At 42.3% G+C, this 22,750-nt stretch overlaps 1 protein-coding gene across 3 annotated transcripts in view; it reads right to left on the bottom strand.

Annotated features, from left to right (window-relative positions):
* The window catches only part of eif4g1a (eukaryotic translation initiation factor 4 gamma, 1a), a 33,666-nt gene extending 10,941 nt beyond the window's left edge, over positions 1–22,725 (bottom strand). Inside the window, exons 1-20 of one of the 3 annotated variants that reach the window (XM_089008611.1) lie at positions 22,342–22,725; positions 18,907–19,029; positions 18,730–18,816; positions 17,779–17,811; positions 16,358–16,378; positions 15,212–15,391; positions 14,644–14,743; positions 11,547–11,698; positions 11,210–11,302; positions 9,823–9,898; positions 8,921–9,751; positions 8,207–8,295; positions 7,892–8,072; positions 4,519–4,628; positions 4,063–4,182; positions 3,539–3,940; positions 1,579–1,725; positions 1,261–1,497; positions 572–676; positions 74–358 (exon numbers count right to left, since the gene is read on the bottom strand). In XM_089008611.1, coding sequence (XP_088864737.1) covers positions 74–358; positions 572–676; positions 1,261–1,497; positions 1,579–1,725; positions 3,539–3,940; positions 4,063–4,182; positions 4,519–4,628; positions 7,892–8,072; positions 8,207–8,295; positions 8,921–9,751; positions 9,823–9,898; positions 11,210–11,302; positions 11,547–11,698; positions 14,644–14,743; positions 15,212–15,391; positions 16,358–16,378; positions 17,779–17,811; positions 18,730–18,816; positions 18,907–18,981 — 3,324 coding nt within the window. In that variant the 5' untranslated portion in view covers positions 18,982–19,029; positions 22,342–22,725. The remainder of the gene's footprint in view (positions 1–73; positions 359–571; positions 677–1,260; positions 1,498–1,578; positions 1,726–3,538; positions 3,941–4,062; positions 4,183–4,518; positions 4,629–7,891; positions 8,073–8,206; positions 8,296–8,920; positions 9,752–9,822; positions 9,899–11,209; positions 11,303–11,546; positions 11,699–14,643; positions 14,744–15,211; positions 15,392–16,357; positions 16,379–17,778; positions 17,812–18,729; positions 18,817–18,906; positions 19,030–22,341) is intronic. The other 2 variants (XM_089008612.1, XM_089008613.1) reach the window with 2 other exon arrangements.
* Positions 22,726–22,750: the final 25 nt, after the last annotated feature.

The following is a 22,750-nucleotide window of genomic DNA, read 5'->3' as shown; positions in this document are numbered from 1 at the left end:
TCAACATTGACACAAGCATGTGTAATTTGCACCAGCGCTGAATTTATTGAATCTGAAAAATCCTTTTTTTTACCTTAGTGATCTTGAGGCGAGCTGTGTCGTAGGGTCTCCTAGTGATGGGCACAGTGTTCCAGCCCTCATCTTGGGGCAGGCTGCCCCGGCCACCTCCCGGCATGTGAGGGCCTCGGCCGCCCGGACCTCCGCCTATCCTGCCACCCCCTCCGCCACCCGTGTCCTTTTTGGACATGAGCTGCTGCTGGACTTTGATATGCTCCCTGTGCTCTTCCATCTCTGCTTCCTTGTGGATCTGGTCAATGGTTTTCGGACCTTGGTCTCCTCTACGGGGCACCCAGTTACACTACAGCACAGACAATGGCGCAAGCTTAGAATACAAGCGACTTCAATACGGACTTTGAGTAATGCCTTTTTGTCTCCACCGGATTTTAAGACATTTCTAGAGGTTTGCGGGAGTTCCTGGCAATCTCGTTATGTGAAAGTACCCACAGAGGAATCTTCACACCCCATTTGCAAGTGATGCTGTCTCTAATAGGTTAATGCCTTTCACACTTACCCTTCTGAGGTCCAAGACATCTTGCAGCATGAAGCGGATTCGGGATGATGTTTTTTTCTCCTTGATAATCTTTTCCATTTGAGTGAAATACTGATCCATACGGGGCTGAGTTGGATGGGGAAGGAGAAAAACAGTCAGTCACGGATCGCAACATTTCAATGAAAAATCTCATGTCTTGTTATATCGGCAGAATTATAACGGCGGTTCCACCCATGCACTCATAGAGTTTGAATGTTTTTGTACATGATTCTGGTTGAGGTTTTGTTGTAACAAAGAATGGTCATCGACACTTCCGTGAAATGTATTCACTTTGCAAGAATGAAATTGTATCGTTCCAATGTTGTTAAATTTATAAGCCTTATTCCCCTGAAATAAATCAACTGACCAACATTTCGCTTGATTTATTTAAAGAACAACCGACGTCACTTTTTTGTTTTTTAACTGACACCAGAAAAACGAGTCTTAAAACATAAAATATAGCTATATGCGGTGGAATCTTTGTAAAATACGCTCAGTAGAAGTCATTTGAAGCCATTTTACAAATTATGGACACAACTTGTCCGGAGACGTCGGTTGTCCTTTCAATATCCGTATCTAGCTAGCTATGTGTGTGTGTGTGTGTGTGTGTGTGTGTGTGTGTGTGTGTGTGTGTGTGTGTGTGTGTGTGTGTGTGTGTATATGTGAAAAACCTTGGCTTTCTCGAAGTCCAAGTCCTTTCCAATGGTGGAAAGAAGTCTGCAGAGACACTCCAGAGACTCTTCGTCATGATTCTTCAGTAGTTTGACCACACAGTCGTGCATGATGGGCTCCGTTAGCATTTTGAACTTGAAGAGTTCCCCAATGAACTTGATGTTACCCAGCGAGCGGCGTCTGGCCTTATCTCGGGCCTCTTCCAGCTCGATACGCATGCGCTCGCGCACTTCGTCCTGCGGGCACGACATCGAAAAGTGTCAAAATGGAGTTCAAATATGGGTGCTACAGCGGCGGACGATGATGTGATTTCTTACATCTTTGGCGGCCTCCATCTCTTTTTGCTTTTTGTCCAAGAACTCGTCATCAGCCTGGTCCTTCTCAAACTCTTTCTGGCAGCGGTTGAGCAACACTTTGCGGAAGGTCACAACGGCTCCTGGTTTGTCCGAGGTGGGGACTTTCAACTGAACACAAGAGAAGTTGAATTTTGTGGAGTCAGTAAAAAATATTGAAAAACTTCCTGTGATAAAAATACATAAATAAAAATTCAACCACCACCTCCATTCACACATTGACGCATTCTCTGGTGCTCACCACGAGCAAAGTTTGATTTGAAATCGTTTTTGGAGACCTAACAAAGGTGACTTCATGTGGCTTTGTGTCCCTAAACATATTTTGACACACAAAAAGGTCTTGAGATGTTTGGGGAGTTTTCATTTCATTTTCTGTTTTTAAGTTTGACATGAAAGTTTGGGGAAAAAGGACTTCAACGTAAATTGTGATCTATAACTATGACGTTTCAGGCGAAAATATTAATACCCTGTTGCTGAGCCTAACCCTTGATTCATAAATATTACAAATAGATTGGTATACTACATATTTTGTTACTAAAATTATCTAAAAATGTTAACTTGCATCCCAGACTTAAAAAAATTGAAAACAAATTTGTCGACTGTTATTACTTTTATGGCATTGGTAACATCTTTTACAGAGTCAAAACCACGAAGTTTTTTTAAGGGGGTGACTAGATGAGACAACATTTAAAGGACAACCGACGTCACTTTTTTGTTTCTTAACTGACACCATCTGTTCGTGACCAACTGTTGTCGCTAGCGGACGTGCTGCGTTTTGCTCTAGCGTTTAATATAGGTGTGCGAAGAGTTTTAGCCCCTAATCATGCCTCCAAAGAAAGTAAGCGCTGCTTAAAGGGACAAAAGAAAAATAGTGCGGACAACTATTGCATTTAAGAAATAATCGCAAAATATAAAGGAGGTGTGCGAGTGTCTGATCTGGCGAGGGAATGCAGCATGGCGAAATCTACGATCAGTACGATATTAAAGAATAAGGAGGCTGTGAAATCTAGTGATGTGACCGTGGGAGTGAGAGCAAGTGTTATTGGATAGATATTTGAAGAGAAAAGAACATCCTGTAGCCGAGTCATCCGTAGCTGTCACGTTCCGAGCGAGAGTGACGGCAGCTGACTCGTCGGAACGTAGTGGAATGTTTGGGATCCCAAAACAGACACGGACTACCCAAGCAGGATGTTTATTCACACTGCTTACTACGCCAAAAAGCAAATGGCACACGAGGGTGCAAAATTACGCAATCCCAGAAGATGACATAAATTTACGGGACGCAGGCAAAATACCTCGGACCGGATACACTCGCGCATCGAAGGAAGAGTCCAGGTACGGTGGCGAGGTGAGTCAATCATCCGGCATTGACGAGGTGATCGCGAACCGTATAAATGCCCCGTGTCCGTGATTAGAGAATTGACAGCAGGTGGAAAACGGCCGGGAGAGACAGCCCCCCCCCCCCCCCCCCCCCCCCCCCCCCCCCGCTGTCAACTCGCAAGTGACAGGAGCAAAGAGATGGTTTCAGTGTTAAAAAAAAACGCTTTTCGAACAGGGTCGTGGAACGAATTATGGTCGAGAACCGAGGTACCACTGTACAGCAAAATACATTGACGTGATGGAAGGACTGCTACAATGTGTCTATTTTTCCGTCAAGGGCGTTCCTTTAGTGACATCACACACGGACTCGTCACCAACTCAAAAACAAGACTTCCTGAATATTCAGTGCAAGTCTTAAAACGTAAAATATAGCTATATGCTGTGGAATCTTATTAAAATACGCTCAGTAGAAGTCATTTGAAGCCATTTTACAAACTATGGACACAACTTGTCCGGAGACGTCGGTTGTCCTTTAAGGCTTAAAAGCGACATCACCAGTTTATCAAATGAAGGCAAAAAAACACATTACAAGATCATCACTTACCCCCGACAGACAATGGCACATGTTGGCATAGGCCACGGAGAAGCTGGGCTCCAAGATGGCTTTCTCAAAAATGAGGTCAATGGTGCCCTTCAATCTCTCCTCAGAGTCTATGGTCAGCTCCTTCACCTGATTTATCAGATCACTGAATTTCTGCGGAGTCAGTTTGTTGAGGATGCTGCGCAATCGCTTCAAGATCTCTAGCGTTTGGGCTTTCTCGGGGGTCAGCTCTTCATCAGTCGCCGCCGTGCTGTCCTCGCCACGTCCGCGGCCACCCTTTTTAGTCGAGGGCTTCCAGGCTTTCTCGGCCTTGTTTAGCTGTATGTCATCGTTCAGCGACATGCTCGTGATGATTCTGCGTGGCTCCTTCCGCTGACCCTGCTGGGAACGCCGTGGCCCTGGGGGCTAAAGGGAGCAGCAGCAGGAGTTTTACTTTTCTACGAATTGGACACTTTTACTCCCTCCATTTGAGGCAGTTGAAAGTGTGTGTGCATTTGTGTGCGTGTTTTAACAACAAAGATACTTACTGGTCCACGTGGTCCTCCAACTGATCGACTGCCCAGGTTACCCAAATACGAAGGGGTGAAATCTGATCCAAAATCTTGCATTCGAACTGGGTCTGCAGGCCGCAACGGAGTCTTGTTGACCTGAAATCGAAGAAAAACTAACATTTCTCTTTCTGAATGAAATTCATTTGTTCGAAGAATTATTAGAGTCACTTTCAAATCTTTTGATACATTTTCAAAAATGGTTGAAAATCTCAAGTTGGATATTTTAAGAGCGCTTGCTGTGGCGTGGTTATTGCAATGTAAGGCAAGTTCGCTAGCGTGGACTGGGCGTAGTTTAATTCTCTTACACAGTTAAATTGAAGAAAATCTGCCGAAATGAAGAATTGTGGGCCATCTTATAGATTTGTGGTGCAACTTGTTTCGGCATTAAAAAAGTGATCCTATACAGACCATCGTAAAGTGGAATGTACCCACCTTGTCCAGAACCACGTCATTGATGACAGGTAGGCCTTCAGGTTTGTTCATGCTGGCACTAATGAACTGGAACTCCAGAAGGAACTTTCGGTCGTACCGTTTCTTCTCTTCTGGATTTATTGGGTGATGAATGAAGACAGATTTATTGAAACGAAGGGGAAATTCAAGTGCAATATACAGGTAATACCGTAATTTCCGGACTATAAGCCGTGACTTTTGTCACAAGTTTTTAACCCGGCGGTTTATGCAACGATGCGGCCAATTTGCGCAATTTTTCTAACGGCAAGGACTAAAGCTAAGAATGAGACAGGGCGAATATATAGTCCTTGACAAAAGTCTTGTCGCTTATCCAAGTTGTAGGAACAACCAATAACGACTTGTAGTTGATCTATTGGAATCAGAAATGGCTTATATGAAAGGCAAAGCCCTCTAGATTATGCTTATTATACCTAAATAAAGTTTTGTATCATTCATTAAGTTTTATTATTTAATTAGGACAGAAAGGTCAGATTTTGCTGGGACAAAAGTCTTGTCGCATACAAAAATAATGTAACAATTATACAAATATTTCATTTTGAATACACATATGCTACAATAACGTCAGAACATAAAATCATGATGCCTTAGAAAAAGAATTAATATCGTGTATGGCTCCCGTGAGCTTGGAGGATTGCATCCACACGTCTCGGCAATAACTCATTTAACTTATTGATGAAGTCATCTGGAATGGCAAAGAAAGCAGTCTTGCAGGACTCCCATAGTTCATCAAGATTCTTCGGTTTCATCTTCCAAGCGTCCTTCTTCATCTTACACCCCAGACATGTTCACCATGTCTGGTGACTGGGCTGGCCAATCCTGGAGCACCTTGACCTTCTTTGCTTTCAGGAACTTTAATGTGGAGTCTGAAGTATGAGAAGGAGCAGTATCCTGCTGCAGAATTTGCCCTCCCTTGCGGTTTGGGATGTAATGGGCAGCAAGAATTTCTTGATACTTCACGCACACCCCCATACTGGATGAAACCCCAGACCATGATTTTTCCTCCACCAAATTTGACTGTTTTCTTGGTGAATCTTGGGTCCATGCGGGTTCCAACAGGTCTTCTGTAGTATTTGGGGGGAACGAATGTTTCGTTGTCTTCTGTTTAATGCTGGTTTTTGAGCACTAACTCGGCCATGGAGACCACTGCGTGAGAGAATTCGACAAACAGTTCTTGTAGATACAGGGGTTTCTCCGCTGCAGTTGAAAAAGGGCTGGCCTTGGACTGGCGAAGCAACAAACGGTACTCTCGAACAGTTGTTTTACAGGGTCTGCCTGACGTGGGCTTGTCATGAACGTCACCGGTTATTCAAATTTTTGTCTTATCCTCTCCACTTGACGTTTGGGCACATCAAAGATGTCTGCCACCTCAGTGGCAGACTTGGTCTTCAGGCTCTTGATGATCATTGCAGAGACATATGGATGCACTCCTCCAATCTCACGGGAGCCATACACGATATTAATTATGTTTCTAAGGAATCATGACTTTATGTTCAAACGTTATTGTAGCATATTTGTGTATTCAAAATGAAATATATGTATAATTGTTACATTATTTTTGTATGCGACAAGACTTTTGTCTAAGCAAAATCTGACCTTTCTGTCCTAATTGAATAATAAAACTCAATGAATGATACAAAACTTTATTTTGGTATAATAAGCATAATCTAGAGGATTATAAGCCATTTCTGATTCCAATAGATCAACTAAAAGTCAAGTTATTACTTGTTGTTCCTACAACTTGGATAAGCGACAAGACTTTTGTCAGGGACTGTATGTGCCGAGAGACAAAAGTTGGATGCAACTTTGCGTGTGAATCATGCATTTTAAAGTGGCCCTCAGAGTCGAATGGGAGGCTTCGATGACCAGCAGCGAGAAATCGTTTCCCAAAACTGGCCGTATGCGAATAGTAACTTTTGCACAAGTCTGCTAACATAATTGTTCCGTTTCTCAGTGACTTGTTAGCGAGTGCTAACGCGTTGCTGCCGTGTCTCACTTTTACGGCATGTTTTCTTCACCAGCCCTGTTCGGGCTGTGTAACTACCGTAATGCTTGTTGTCCTGCTGCCACGCAACAGGCAGTTTTGAAAGAAAAGTGAAGGTATATTATTACAACCTTTTCTGTGTACCGTCTTTCTTTATAAACATGCGGTTTATAGACGGGTGTGGTTTATATGTGAAAAAGTTTTTGTCCTTTAAAAATGTACTGGGTGAGGCTTATAATCAGATGCGCTCTAGTCTGGAAATTACAGTATAGTACTAAAATTTGAATATTGTGAAAAGGTACTGAATACTTTCCCGACTGACTATCTGGATGGCAAGTGCTGGTTAACAGCACTGCAAGAGGAGCATGGGTGAAAATATCAGCTTTATTTGGGATGGAAAATAAATATCAGAATAACGTGTTGTCAATAAATTTGTCATGTTAAAAAAGGGGTAAGGGGTTGCTCACAGGCATGGCAGTGTACTGAAAGCCAACAAAGACAGTTGTGCTGCCAAGAAAGGAAAAGTACAAATCTTTTACCATGTAGTAGCCACGCGATGCAATCCAATTTCACCATTGACTTTGTGGGCAGCAAACCTTTTAGCATCATTGTCTGTCTATCTGTCTATCCATCCAGCCATCCGTCTGCCTATTTGTTTTGTTTATTTATTATGTTATTATTTGATTTTTACACAGGGCTTATTCACCCTGCAGAATCTGTGAGTGAAATTTATGAACCCTTGCCCAAGAGTATGGGGACTCTGAGAAGAGGCCTTGATTTTACAAGTTTCCATGAATAAAACAGCAACTCTTAAAGTATGTCTTCCTGGAAAAGAAAGTGCTTCCGCTGAATTTACAGAATACAATCACGTCACGGCACAAGGCCGCTCTGCTTCAGTTTGAGCCATGACAAACTTTATATTAGAAGTGGTTTATAGATAAATGCTGAAAGGATGAGTGAATTTCCATTGCTTTCACAAAAATTTAAGGACAACTACAAAACCGGGACCGGTTGCTTTTGGGATATGAAATTAATTTTACATAAATCGTGACAAAACGTTTTTTTCTGCCCATTCTGCCCAGCACAATAATCCAAAATGGGGAACTGTCTCCACAAAACCAATTATTGTTGTATGACTGGTCATGGGTTGTTCATGTAACCTTCCGCCATCCATCCAGGAAAATAGCATTTTAACTGTTCTGTTAATCACTAATTGTCTCGCGAATAGTGAGATGACCCAAGATACAGTATATTCTTGAAATGGAAATTGGATAATTCCCCCCAGGATTTCATTAATGATGATTGCTCTACTCAACAATGCGGTCCTTTGTCAAAAGAGCGCAGTCAATTTACCTTCTTTGTACTGGTATTTCTTGTCAGCGGATTCAGTTTTGGATTCCGGTTCTGCATTCTGTTTGTCCTCCTTCTCCTCCCAGGTCTCCTCCGCCACCTCGGCAGGAGGTTCAGCTGGAGCAACAGGAACAGGGTCAGCCTGGGTGGACGAGGGCTCTGAGGCAGGCTTGGTATCCTGCTCCTGGGGTAAACAAAACAAGGACCCGAAAAAAAAAATGTCTTTAGCCATGTTTTGAAACAAAGCCAACCAAAAAATGGTGATGATGCCTGAGCATCATCACCATCTTTTTTGTTTGAGGTCCCGCTGAGACAAACCTCTGTAAAGGCATCGAGGAGGTTTCCAATGGCCTCCTTCTTGTTGATTTCCTTCATGTTCCTCTTCTTCTTTGGTACAGATGTAGCAGCTTTAAGAGAAAACCGGGGTAAGCATTTGACAGAATGCCCGTGAAGATTTTTATTGACAGTGTAGACTACACACTGAATTTCTCCACTGCGAGACTAATAAAGGTAAATCCAATCCAAGTTTAAAACTAGAGTTGGCTGCCTTCAGTGTATTAGCATGCTGTTCCACAAAATGCCGAGTGAGGAGAGGGGGTCCAATAATAGTTAACATTTTAACAAAGGAAAGAAAATACCTGCCGTTTGGATTGTTGTAATGTGTTTGTGTGTTGCTGTTTGTGTGTTAAAATGTTCACAATAACCATAACATACAACTCCATAAGCAAAATTATCTGACTTGTGTGAGCAATCTGGGAGTTAACTTCAGCTGGGAATGACAAACTGCTTGAAGCATGCATGCTTTCCCTCTGATTGGGAGAAATGTGCGAGTTATGGAGAGCTAACAGGCACAAAAGAATGCTTTAAAAAGTTTTCATTCATGAGTGTTATCGTAAATTTAAATGTGTTCAAGTATGTGGTAAAATTATTTTAAACATTTCTTACTGTGGTCTTCATATTTCAGATATTCATGTCTTAAGGGCGGCTGCGTGTGAAAGGTAACCGCGTCGCTTACTGTATACTCAAGCTTACCATGCATAGTGGATTCTTCTGTGGGACAGTTAACACCTTCCACCTTCACCACTTCCTCTTTTTTCTCTTTCATGGCCATCAACTCCTTCTCCTTCACATCCACATCTTCCACAACTGACTCTGCTGTTTTAGTTACAGCTGGGGATTCCTGAGATTTAGAAGCATCTGGCTGGTCGCAGAGTGTCATGTCTTCCTCGCCGAGTTCCTGCACATCCTGAGGGAGGCCGTTGGAGAGAGGAGGCTCTGCTGGTTCCGCCGTTGTGGGTTTGGGTTCGGGCTCGGCAGCAGCATTTGGAGCCACAGAGGCTATGGGCTCCTGCATCGAAACGGGAGGCTGAGGCGCTTCGGTTGCCATCTTCGTCTGCATTTCCTCTGCTTCCATTGCAACGGGGGCTACGACTTCTGAGAGTTCAGCAACAGGCTCTACTGGTGTGACCTCCATGGGCTCTTCTGTTTCTTCTGTCACCTGCACCTTCTCAACTTGTTTTTCTGGCACGTTCTGACACGGAGCAGGTGCAACATGTGATTCATCCTCCTGCGCCATTGAAGGAGAGGGGCAGATGGGAGCGTCTACTGCATCACCGACATTAGTGTCCATTTCAACTTCAACCGCGGAGGAGGCTGATGGAACGACAGGCAGAAGAGCAGGAATTGGCTGTTCCTCCACCAGTTGGGCCAGCACCTCAGGAGCCAGACCAGGAGCGACGGGTTCTTCCTGCACCGCCGGTAGATTTTGGTTGTCCTCTTCCTGCGCGCTTTCCAACGTGGGTTCAGGATTTGTAGTGGGAGGTGGTGGGGTCTCAACACTGGCTGTATGCTCAACAATGTCATCTGGGACAAGGTAGAGATTGGTCAATACAACTATGCTTGATTATGATCCAGAACGGAGAAAAAGCACGGACCTCGACTCGATACTGTCGCAACAGGCGGAATGACTTCACCGTTAGTCTGCGCGAGTCCGACGTCTGTGATGTTGGCCTACAATCACACAAGGTTACTATTTGATTGTTCAAAAGATAGCAAGAGTCCAAACCACACTTTTGATATACGTGGGAAAAACTGAACGAATCCAACAGACGGTTTAAAATGTTTTTTGTTGTTCTCACTATAAAAGTAACTTATGTACCTTGTCTGAGTGCAATTCATTGAATGACCTTATCAATATGTTTACAGAGACTGCAGTGAAATAGTAATGCCCCCTTCTTAATGTCTGAGTTCTTTATATATTTCTCACACACAAATGTTTCAGTTCTTCAACCCAATGTTAATATCAGACAAATACAATTTAGATACACAGACAGACACACACACATTCCTGTTTCAATGGTTTTGTGAGGTCTGGATAACTCCAGATAAAGGAGTGAGGACCACCGTTGCTGATAAGTTTAGAGAAGAACGAGTGTTACATTTGAACACTAAATTTCACCCCATTTCTCACTTCAACTTTTTTTTAAAACAAAGAAAGAAAAAGTGGACTTGAAACTGAGATAACAGCAGGGGTTTCTGAATGGGTACAATCAAAGTCCTCACCCCTGTAGTGAATTTGGTATAATATTGTTTTACTTTTTGTGCTATGAATGTTTTCCTCTCATGACGCACGCACGCACACACACACACACACACACACACACACACACACACACACACACACACACACACACACACACACACACACACACACACACACACAGTGAGTAAAAAGTGTGTGTATCCAAGTGAATGAAATGAAAATACAGTAAAGTCTCGTTCTATCGATATCGGATACATCGATAGTCCCGGTTATATCGATACTATTTCTATGCACGCACGGAGAAAATTACATGCAAACATGGTCGGATATATCGATAGTCCCAGTTATATCGATATTTTTTCGGACTCCCTTGAACATCGATATAACGAGACTTTATTGTACTCAAAAAAAATCATTTTGGGTGAATTTGTGAGGACCTTTCTGAAACTTTAACAGATGCATATATAGACCCTCTAGAAGCCTTTAGAATGAAAAACTTGTGAGCATCGGCCAAAAGGTCCTCACTTTTCAAAAATGTCCTCACTACGTATGGTATAAAATGTTAGTAGTCCTCACGACACTAGTCATACAAACACACACACACACACAATGAACCCTCCTGTCCTACATGGAGGGGGAAAAACTAATAAATGAAGTCTTGGCGCAAATAATTCTTCACGGCACAATAGGGGTAAATTATTCTTTCAGCCCGTGCTGGACATTCATAAATAGCTATGTCATGCTACCATATAATGTTCCAGAGCACGTTTAATTCTGACCTGTGGTGGAGTAGGTGTAGTGGTAGACCTTCCACCAGACATGATCTCCTCCGTGATATCTTGACCACCACGATTTGGATCACGTATTGTGATCTGTTGTTTAGGAAAGAGAAAAGTTTTGTTTGGTGTTTAATATCACTCCATTAATTGTATGCAGACATCATGTCACAAGTGATCAATCGGGATTACCAGTTGAATAGAAAAATGGGAGATGGGGGCAAAATAGTTTAAAGTAAAGGGGGAACTTTTCACATTGAACAAACTATAAACGTTTGCACTCCATTTTATCAGTGACCTCAGACAAGAGGTCCGCTGCCCTTTTGTTGTGACACACTACCGGTTTACGTTCCCTCTTTGGTGGGCCTTGTGTCGGTGCTGGTTGCTGCTGAGGAGGGGGTGCTGGTTGCTGTTGCTGGGCAGGGTTGATAATGACCTGTGCGGGCTGGACAGATTGAGAGTACGGCGGCTGAGCTGAGTAGAATCCTCCTGCTGCAAATTGGAAGTGGACAAAAAGAAGGAAAAAACGTTTTTAAATGGGCAAAATATACGTTTTATGGCAAAATGATAAATACTATGGCTGTGTGTTTTTTTCAACAAGACCTAAGCCTAATTTTGGAAAAAAGTAATTACACTTAATTGCTCATTGAAGTACGAATATGAAAACATGAGACTGATTCCATAACATTGAGCAGACTGAAAACCAGACTAAATATGAGCAACATTCCCTGTTTGTGATCAAAGTCGGGCAAGTCAGGAACATCAATATCTGTAAAAGATTATCTAGCAGTTAAATTTGCTCTCTGATCCGCATGGTTATCAGGGATGACAATGGGAAATGTTAAAGTGATAGGTGTTTTAAGAATGCTTTCTTCCTCAGCAAATTGCTGGGGAAAAAGGTTCAGTGTTTAAGATCGCAAATCTTTGCATTTGGTCAGCACCCAGTTCGTTTGGGACATGGGGGCCGTGATTGTGACGCGGAACAGAAGAGAGGCAATTAAGTCGGGAATTCGACATATCAAAAATCTGGCTGAAATTCAGCAGCAACAACTCAAATCAGCAAAAGCTAAATTATCGGATGTCTCTGAAAGATTAGTCTGAGTCATGATCCTGTGGCTTTTGTATTTCTTTATTTTCCCCTTGACCAACTCAGATTTATTTTTTTAATGGGAGGCTGAACAGCAAAATGTACGACAGTTAACCATGAACGGATTAGTCCTGGTTCAGACTAGGAACTCAAATACCTCCCGACACGGAAACTGATCAAGCACCCCTCGCCATCAAACAGGGAGTTCTTAGAGACCACTAAGCATCAGTCATCAGGTTGTAAAAATCGGAGACACCGGAAGAGTCAAAGGTCCCCAAATATTGACAGAGTTGGACATTTATTGACTGATTGGAGGATCAAACACTTGTTGTCAATGTTGCTATTCACCCCCTTGTTTGAGGGCAGCAAAAAGTATGCACGGTTGGACAAGTTAGTTCAAAAATTGCTTTAATAATAATAATAATACATTTAATTTCTAACCGCCTTTCAAAACTCTCAAGGACACTTTAGAGTCACTGCATTTAAGAGACGATGCACTTGAGGTTCATTCTGGAATTTCCCCCAAAAGCCCAATATTTGCAACTAAGGGAGTATTTCAACCACACAAGGCTTCTGGTGAACAGTGGCAGCGTGCATGCAAGTCCATTAAAAAGTGAAACAATGACAGTCGAGACGAGAGGCGCCACTGAAGCTGGCTGACACACGCACGCGCACTACTCACCAGGGTAGCGCTGGGAGGTGAGAGGAGCACCGTGGAGAGAGAGACGGCCGTTCTCTCGGCCGCCGCCTCTCCCCCCGCCACCCCGCCTCTCCCTCGCAGCAAGAGAGGGCTCTGAACCAACGCGGCAAGAGGAGAGGGGTGGGGGGGAGCGAGGGACGGGAGAGGGAGGAAGGAAGGAAGATAAGAAGGAGGGAAGGAAATAGGACAGGAAGAGACAGATGCAGAATGAGTTATTGAGAGGATTCAGAGGAAGCCGGGTGTTAAAAAGGTCCCATGAAATGAATTGTCCTTACGAAACAGTATTGGCTGTCTTTTCCAGTGAGGTTTATTACTTATTTATAGTCATGTTTTGGATGCTTTTATGTCATCGATTGCATTATGTAAATAATGCAACCATAAAACATTGTACATTTTGGTGCTGAATTGGTGCTGAATTGTCAAATTCACAAAAGGTGTTTTTTCCTCCCACTTCACAGCCTGCAATCTACTGGTGACTCCTAAGTAGAAATTCCAAGAATGAAAGTCAGTCAAAATGCTGAGTCTATTTGGCATGGTCACTTCAACCAGAGGACAAAACAACAAGCATTTTTACAGCTACTTGAAAATTTAAGTTGGTGTAGCAAAAACGGCCTCTTAGGGACAAGAGTGCTTGTGGTGTGATATCACCTCCAGAAAATTTGGTCAAACCACCCTTAAGTTTGAAGAATAAGCTTTTTTTAAAAATCTGCTTTCAACAGAAGCCGTTCTCCAAATGGCTGACAAATTCCCGTTTAAAATATTGACCAAAAAGTACATATGCGCCGAAATTTCAAGGGGTTCCCCAAGACAATGCATTCAAATTTATGTTGTTTCAAAAGATGACTCTCGGCCTAAAAACTGCACTTCAAAGGTACTTAAGAAGCAGTATTTTTGATAAATGCAGTGTGGGCAGAAGTCATTTAGTTTTGTAACAAATGGGTCCTCATTTATTTCTTTGTTCTGGAGTATTTTTGTGTTGTGGGTGAGGTTCTCATTTCATGTTTTCTTATTTTAAAAAGATATTAGAAAAGGCCACTAAGATGATGGCTACTCTGCCCTTTGCTGTCAAGTAAAAACAGTGGCATGTAGGTGTTGATAGATTGTCTTGGTCTCATGATGTCAAAATGTCGACCATACTAAATTAGAAGAGGATTGTTTAAATAGCAATTAGAATTAAACCAGAAACTTTATCGGTCCATTCAAGAATCACACATCTGCTGAGAATTTTGCATTGCAGAGAAAATAATGAAAGGCATATGGAAAGCCGAGCCAAATTATGGTTATCTGTTCATTTTGAAATTTCATTCATCTAAACATGGCTAACTTTTTTTAACGGTGTAACATGTGGACAAACAATAATCTTTGGTCTCAAAGCATTTCATGGAACCTGTGAGGTAGCGTGATCAAAGACGGCAGAGAGAGAGAACACAGCCAAAGCAGAACAAAAAGCCACAACGCTGCACCAGTGTTTCACTCTCCTCAAGACATTCAACACACAGATCAGCCATACAAACAACACCCATTGCAGCCAACCCTGAGAGCAATGGGGCGAGGCTAACAAATGCAGCGGACCAAAACTAGACACTTTCCTTAAATATGAGTGTGATGTATGAGGGGGAGCACCCCGTTCCGTGGGGTTAAGTCTCTTACCATAGCCGGAATATTCAGCAGGGCTGGTCCCCGTATAAAAGCCTGCAGTACCGCTGGTCAAAGGATACTGCTGAGTCTGTGTCATGAATGGGGCCCGGTACTGCAAAAGCATACAAAGAGCAGAGAGACAATTACATTTTTGAGGGCTTTGAACATTAAGGACAAAAGTGTTGAATTCCGTTCAGCAGTCATTGTTTTTTGTTTTTTTTTTACTGCTTTCGCTGTTATTGCAAAGTAAACTACAATATACTAGATTTCAACAACCGTGTTATATTATTATATATTCTTGATATTATTATATATATCAGAATCAGAATCATCTTTATTGCCAAGTATGTAGAACACACAAGGAATTTGTTTCCGGTAGAACACGCTGCACTAGTATCGTTGTCAAAAAAACTGCTAAGTGGCACTATACAGTTCCATTTTGGCTACTGTTGAAAGAGTTCAAAGAGTTAATGGCTTGGGGGAAGAAGCTGTTTAAATGTCTGCTGGATATATCAAAATCATAGCACACCAAACTGATCTAATCACCTGTGAAGCAAATACACAGCTTACGAGAACCAACCTGTCCAGGGGGGAGGAAGTAACCCTGAGGGGAGCCAGCGAATGACAGCTGCTGTTGGGGAATCATCATCATCTGGGAGCTCGGCGGATAGACGTGTGGCGGTCCAACGGGTCGCGAGACGCTGCTTGTTTGGACCCTCGGCGCGCTGGTAGCCATTGTCGGACGGTTTGAATAATAACCCTGAAGATATTGTGGGGAAGGGGGGGGGTTCAAGATTAACAAAACCACTCGGTTTGGATGTCCAAGTCACCCGTGTGACTTTGCCACGTGTGCATAGGTTCAGTTACGCACACAAATGCCTGACCTGGGATGGATGGCATACATCACAAGATCTGCATATTGTACAGGGCACATTTACATTGTACAGTGCTCCCCTGTTGTACAGGCGTTCATCACTCACGTTGCAAATTTCCCCATTGTGGGACTATTAAAGGTTTTCTCATTCTCATTCTGATGTTCCTGCTACATCGTATAGTGCAGCTTTTTAATGGGGAACTCGGTCAGAATATTTTCTTCGCAGAAATATATTTTATATGCACCTAATAATATACATTAACAATGCAAGCCCGGGAACACTGACATCAGGCCAGTATGGGGGGGAAATGGCAGCTGACATTGCTAAATTGGTATTTCACAAACTGAATATGTTCAGACTAGTGGGTGCACATAGAACATATTGTAAAGAAGACTTGACTTCCATTATAAGCTGTAATTGCTTTATGTATAATTGCAAACAAGTGCAAATATGCAAACAAGTCAGTTTAAGTTGCATGCCTTCTTTGTAGTAGTAAAATGGCAGCCAAGAGGACGAATGGAAGAGAGGCAGCATAATGAAGAACCCTCAGCAGCTCTGCATGTTAAACCATTATTTATTTGGTTTGTAATCACATAACATTTATCGCATTCGTATTTAGTTCTCTTTTGTGTGTGAGTGGTATAGAAAACATGAACCCAGAGTCAGGCATGGGAAAAAACTTGGAAGCAAGCACAATTTGTTCCTTATTTGGAGAACTGTACGCGCATATGTGAGGGGTAACTCTTTTTGCTGATTTTTGTAGGTGGTTTTGGATACACCACCTGGTGCCTTAACGGGGGTTCACTGTACTGATGTTTAAGCACTGGCTGCAGGGAGAGAAATGGCGTTACCTGTAGCGCTCTGTATCCACCCTTCAGCCGCACAACACACAAGCAGAAGGCAAGAGAGGGAGTGAGATCAATGTGAAAATGGAGACAGTGTGAGCAAGACTGGCAGATGTTGACGAAGAGTGGGGGAGCCTGGGGAGTCAGGCAGAGGTGTGTATCTCTTGGGGCAAGTATGGTAGAGCCTGGCAACGGCCTGGAGGCATGCAAGTTTTTACGGAGCCGAATGAGAGCCAGGAGGGATCCATTTTTAAGTCAGTACGGTTGGCACATGCAGGCGAAAGGGGGAGGGGCTGACACAACTACAATGTGTTAATGACTACAGCAAACTTTACAATCGTGCTGATGAGGACGAGTACACTGAAGAATGACAAACTTCTCATGTGGACAGTTGTTAAGACACTTTCTGGCGGGACTGTAGAAGGTACAAGGCATTTCTCAAAGCAAATTTAATTTAGCTTGTGGAAAATACCACATTTTGGTCATATATAGTGGTATGAGTCTGTTTACTTCTTTGAAAAAAGTGTTTGCCAAGTCAAATTTTCCTGTTCTACCGGCAGGCAGTTTTGCTTGCATCAAGTAACATATATTAATCTTGTCATTTTTCTCCTTGTATTTCAGACCACTTACTGCAGTTTAGGTACTGAGTGAATTACTGCAGCCATCACTTTGTCAGAGGATTTCAGCAGATCCAATCAAATGGAAATGAGCTGGGGCGGGGTGGGGGGTGGGGGCTCAGCCTCGCATTTTGTAGTAGGGCGGGGGAGGTTTTTTTGTTTTATTTTAGCCATGGTTTGGATATTCAGAGTATGAAGGTTTCAACAGTTGATCCAGGAAATGTTCACGACTTGTTCACAGAACGGAATTGACTGACTCTGTTGGTACAACACTTTGACTACTCCGGCCCATTTGGAAACGTGTGCTCATTTTTGGAATGCTAGAAACTGAATTGTGCTGCTACAATTTGATTAACACTGCGCACAAACAAAGCCACTAATATGAAGTCCTTGTCATGTGAAGGAGATTTTGCAAGGCAAAATAAACGAGTACAGTAATTATCTCACTGGTGAAATGTTTACATCTTAGAATGTTTATTTTGACTTTGAAACACAAAATGCACTGAGCTCCCGCATTGGTGAAATGAAATATTAAGACGTGGGAAAAAAAATGGAACAAAATTAATGCTCAACTTTGATGCTTCTCCTGCGGTTACAGTATCAAATGCCGGGGGAGACTTTTTGAGAATAAATTATTGGGAAGCTCTCGACAGGCCAATGAGAGACTTTTTATTGTCTTTTTTGTATCAACTGACCGAAAAGCCATTTAATATTTCCTTTTGAGTATTTTAGTCCACATTGCCGACAACATGTGCTGGGCTAAGACGACACAGAGGAGGCAGGATGCGACTGTGCAGGTGGAGTTAGTACCTGTTGGTGTAACGTACGGGGCCCTGCGGCAAACTGGGAGGACAGCAGAACACAGGAAAGAAATCAAGATCACGGCCAGAGAAATAAGCAATGGCGCACACGAAAACACACAAACACGTTCAGATAAAGTAGGGTAGACGGAGAGTAGCAAAGCGCTGGAAAACTTCCGGTAAATTACAACAGGAAGCTAAGCTGAGGTATTTGGGAAATATTTAAAATTTGAAACTTTCCATGGGACTGAGGATGAGCTTATGGAAAGGTATCATAAGAATTATTTTTGTTATCACCAGACAGCATTGCAACATGCATTTCTTTCTGACACACATGTAAGAGCATTAAGGTAGTACAAATGCTCTATTTGTTGGTTTTTTTTCCCACTTCACTTGAGCATCTCCGCAGTTTACTGCAGCGTCAAATTTTGGGTTGCAGCACAAAGCAAATACAAATGTCCAAAGTAAGGGCGCAGTTGTACTAAAGATCGTACTCAAATATACATCCACCAACAATCTAAAATTTTAGAACCCTCATTTTTTTCAGGTATTAATTGAAATTTACAATCTGATTTCTCTGTGTACTCTGAAATGAAAAGCATAGAACAAAACAATTACAAAAGATAAAAATTGATACAAAGATCAAAAATGTATTCTGGTAGCTCATGAAAGCAGCGACCATAGGCTGCGATTAGATTGACTGATTGATGGATCGATAGATAAATGGATAGATACATTACCACCTTGCTTAGTTTCTACCTTTCAAACTCTAACTGCTTGACTTTCAATCAAGAATACATTGGTGGAAATCAAAACCTTTCCAGAGATATCAAACAAAAGCAATGCTTAAGGTCTGCAGATTCCCGGGATGTAACCAGGAATTACCTAATTTTCGAATTAAGAAAAATAAATGAGACGTTAATGTGATTTTTTTTTAAAACAGCATGCAATGGTCCTTTACCTGTCTCGGCTGGGGAGCGGAGTTCATTTGAGGGGGTGGAGGTGTGGCAAAAACAAGAGACTGAGGCTGCCCCGGTCCGTAGGTAGCCTAAAAAATTGGGGCCGTGGGCAGGTTTAAAAACAACATAACCAATCAGCTGTCTCCCCAAAGAACAAGACTCATGCTGAGGTCGCTTACCTGTGTCAATCCAGGGGAGGGAGCGGGGTTTGGGACAGAGGTGGGTCCCGGTATAGGCTGCGGTGGTTTATTCATTTCACGTTCTTTTATGGTTCTGCATTAGGGTGGCGAAGTGTTGCCAACCTTTTGTGAGGGGAGGGGAGGCAGAGGAAAAAGAAACAAGAATGCTAAATAAGAATTTGCACCATTGCAGTAAGATAGAAAACATTCATTTCATTTATCATTTCAAAGTTAAAAAAGTGCCTAGTTTGCCTAGAAACAAGGGTGTGGTCTGCGCTTTTGCTCATGATAACACCAGTACCTCCTCCTCCCACTTCTTGCCCTGACTGTCTCACTGCAATTTGCATGCCTTTTGTTGGCCTATAGAGTACTTCAGTCTTGATTACATTTGTAAATTATTCCAAGTTACACCAGTCACCACTGTTGTTTAGACCCATAGCCAAGCACATAATACTGGACAATTGGCAATAGTGCTGGGCAAGATCGGGGAAAAAACGGACAATATCCTCCATTTTGAATGATAACAACAAATCACAATATATTTTCAGTTATTTAAAAATAAATACAAAAATTACACAACACACCATCAAGATGTACCCTTTCTCACTGTATTTTGACGTGACATATCAGAAACACATCGAATGAGAAACGCTTCCAGTAGTGCTGCTCTAAAAATTAGCACATCTAAACAGAGGGAAAGTACCGTAGCACACGTTTATGCATGAATGCAGATCTGAATCGAAATAAAAGACATAAAAAGTAAAGTTTACGAGTTTTTTTATTAAACAAAAACATTAACTTCACTGGAACGTCATTTATTTTTTAGCTCTCCAAAGTCAAAATCGAATTGTGAGAACTCACATTGATAATAAAATAAGCATTTAATACCCAATATTCACCCATTTTCTTGATTGCTTATCCCCAATATTAATATACACTTCATTTTCTGAGCCGCTCGTTCAGCTTGGCTTACAAGGCGCTGAAATGTTTCCCACTTAGCAGTGTGTACAGCATTATTTTGTATTGACTTTCTTTCCAGACACATTAAATTGCCCGCTATTTTGCTGTTCAAAGTTGGATATGTGCGGCTTACACGAGGTTTGACTTTAAAATCCTGAGTCACCCAAGCACTTTTTATTCTGATCTTTCACAATGACATTATGTTAGCATAAAACATTGAAACTACCGTATTAAGCCACATATTTGTTTTCATGATTGTCATCATGTGACTTATGACTTCCTGTTTACCCTACATTTGTTTAGTTGGATTGCGTGACCTTGTAAAAGCCCAAGATGTTTTGTACATAAAGAATGCAAGTGTTTAATAAGGGAACAACTTAAATTGAAGTCGATAAATGAAACATTTTCTCTCTTTTTTTTAGCGCAAGCCTCAGTTCAAACCAAATATGTATAACAAATCTGATGAACTTTAACGCAAAGTAAAAAATGTAGGGGTGAAATAATGCAATTACACTGCTTTTCTATTGTCATTGAGAACTGTATGTTTTATTTCCTTGGGTTTTCGCGATGTGCACTTAAAATTGGTTTGATGAACGGAACCTGTGTGTAATAAATATACAAACAGAAATCAGGAAGAGGGCAAATACTTTTCATGGCAAGGTATTTTGTCAAGACCAGTAGCGAGACACAACACATCAAGGGAGTACTCCAGATGGCGCCGTGAGAGTGGCTGACTTTCCAGCAGCTCCTGTATTTTGTTTTCTACTTTTTTCTTTCCTTTACTCTCTTTCATAACTTTGCTGCTGTGAAATGTAAATTTCTCAACTGCGAGACAAATAAAGGTACATTCAATCCTATTCATTTCAATAGAGGCAATGCACTGGTGATCGTTTCTATCGTGTCAATCTCCCGTGTATTTGTCGAACAGACGGTTTATTTAAAACATTATGTCCAGTAGAAAGGTCAAGGGGGTTACATCTGGTGAACAAGGTGGTCTGGGAATTGGGCCATCACTTTCAATCCACCAACCATCCGGGAAATGTTTGATTTAGAAATCCACAGACATGCAGTCACCTCACTGAGTACATAGAAACAAATGAGATCCAAAGAACTAATTGATTCCGTGTTATAATACATATATTAAACAAAAGAGGGATTAGAATAGATAGAATTTGATAATTAATCTCTCATCACCTGCTTTTATCAGATATTGATTGCATATTGACTGCAAAGAGAATTCATGGACACCCACTTTCTGCCTTTCAAATTCACATGAAGTGGCAGTGACCAAAAAAACTGACAATATATTTGTTTTGATTGTAAGGAAAATTTGTGGACTTTGCAGTTTAATTTGTTATGTCATCAGTTGTCTGGTGGAGGGGAATTGGAGAAAACTGACACTTGAGGTCAAAGCTCATTTTCAGTGTCACTGGGCTATGTTTAAACACAACATCCACCCCTTAAAAATATATAACGCCCTATTATGCATGTATTTTTAAAGAGGAAAATATATTAACTTGAACGCAATTTAAATCTCGAATCGATTTGTTAATACGGCGTGTTAATACAGACGTTAGCATGAGCTACCGCCATGCTGTTTTTCCAATGAAACTCGCCGTTAATCTTCATTTGCTTGCTCGGTACCTGCAGCAAAATTTGAGTTGCGGGAAGTCCACGCAGAGGTTAAAAGTGGGAGCGACTTCAGAGAGTAGGCCAACATTCCGGTGAAAACTGGTGGTGCGAGTAACAGCCGGAGCTAATGATACGTGTCCCACCGTCAAGAGACATTTTGCTTGGGTTATGCTACGTGGCCAATCATTCGTTCATTCATCAAAATGCAACCAACGTTGATTTTAACCAACATAAAAATGGGCCGGGAGTCGGAATAGTACTCGAACCGCCGACGCTGTGTGTAAAAAATATCGCGGGTCTACCCTAGCTTTTAGCATTTGCGCCGCAACTGTATGTGTCTGTGTGTGTGTCAAATTGGTTCCTTTGCAGGCCCCGTCCGGTTCCACCAGCACATTAAATCTATTTTATTTTTAAAGTATTATTTTTGTCCCCCAAATCGATACCGATCAAGAAACTCAATCAGAACAAGTCAGCACACACCAAAAGTGGCAATAAATAGTTGTTTCAGTGTCAGAAAAGAGCGAAAGTACATGGCGTGCAGCCGAAAGGGTGGCAACCAGCTGAAGATTAGCAAGGAGAACCCCGTGGCTGTAATGCGGCTAAAGGTGGTCGTGATTAGCGCAAAGCTCCGCCGCGATCCACACATTGAGAGGGACTACACAACAAAGTACAAACACGGCATATTTAAACATTTTCATATCAGTATATATTTTTTAATTTTTCGTTGGCTTTGCTCGTAAATTCAAAGGCGTGCTGACAGCCGGCATGTGGCCTGGTTCGAAAGCGGCTACACAAACAAAATGAAGCTCGGGCGAAGATTTTCACATCGAGTGGAAAACTTACCGGGATAACTTATGAAGGTGCGGCTGGATTGCAACCCGAGAGTCGACCTCTCGTCGAGTCCTCGGTGGAATTCGCGATGTTGTCGCTCACCGGTGGCCTTTTTTCTCCGGTCCGACACGAGCCAAGATGCCCTTCTTTGGCTAGTGACTACGAGAGCTACCTCAGGCTAACCGGCTGTACTCCTGTCACTTGATGAAATCCCGGGGCGTGCAACAGTGACAGTGCTGAAAAAGCAAACAATTTCGTCCTCGACGAGTACTACTCTTGATTCCGATGGCTCCGAAAAAAGCCCCTGGACCGGAGGTCCATTATCAAGGCGCCGATGGTGACGGATTGCCGGTTAGGTATGTACACAACAACCGTGTGAGTGAACTCAGAGCGACGCCATCGTGCGCTGTGTTCCTTGTCG

This window comes from Hippocampus bargibanti, linkage group LG11 (assembly GCF_051943395.1).
Source record: "Hippocampus bargibanti isolate YZ-2025 linkage group LG11, ASM5194339v1, whole genome shotgun sequence".
In the NCBI taxonomy this organism is placed as follows: Eukaryota; Metazoa; Chordata; class Actinopteri; order Syngnathiformes; family Syngnathidae; genus Hippocampus; species Hippocampus bargibanti.
This window is presented reverse-complemented; position numbering and strand designations above follow the sequence as displayed.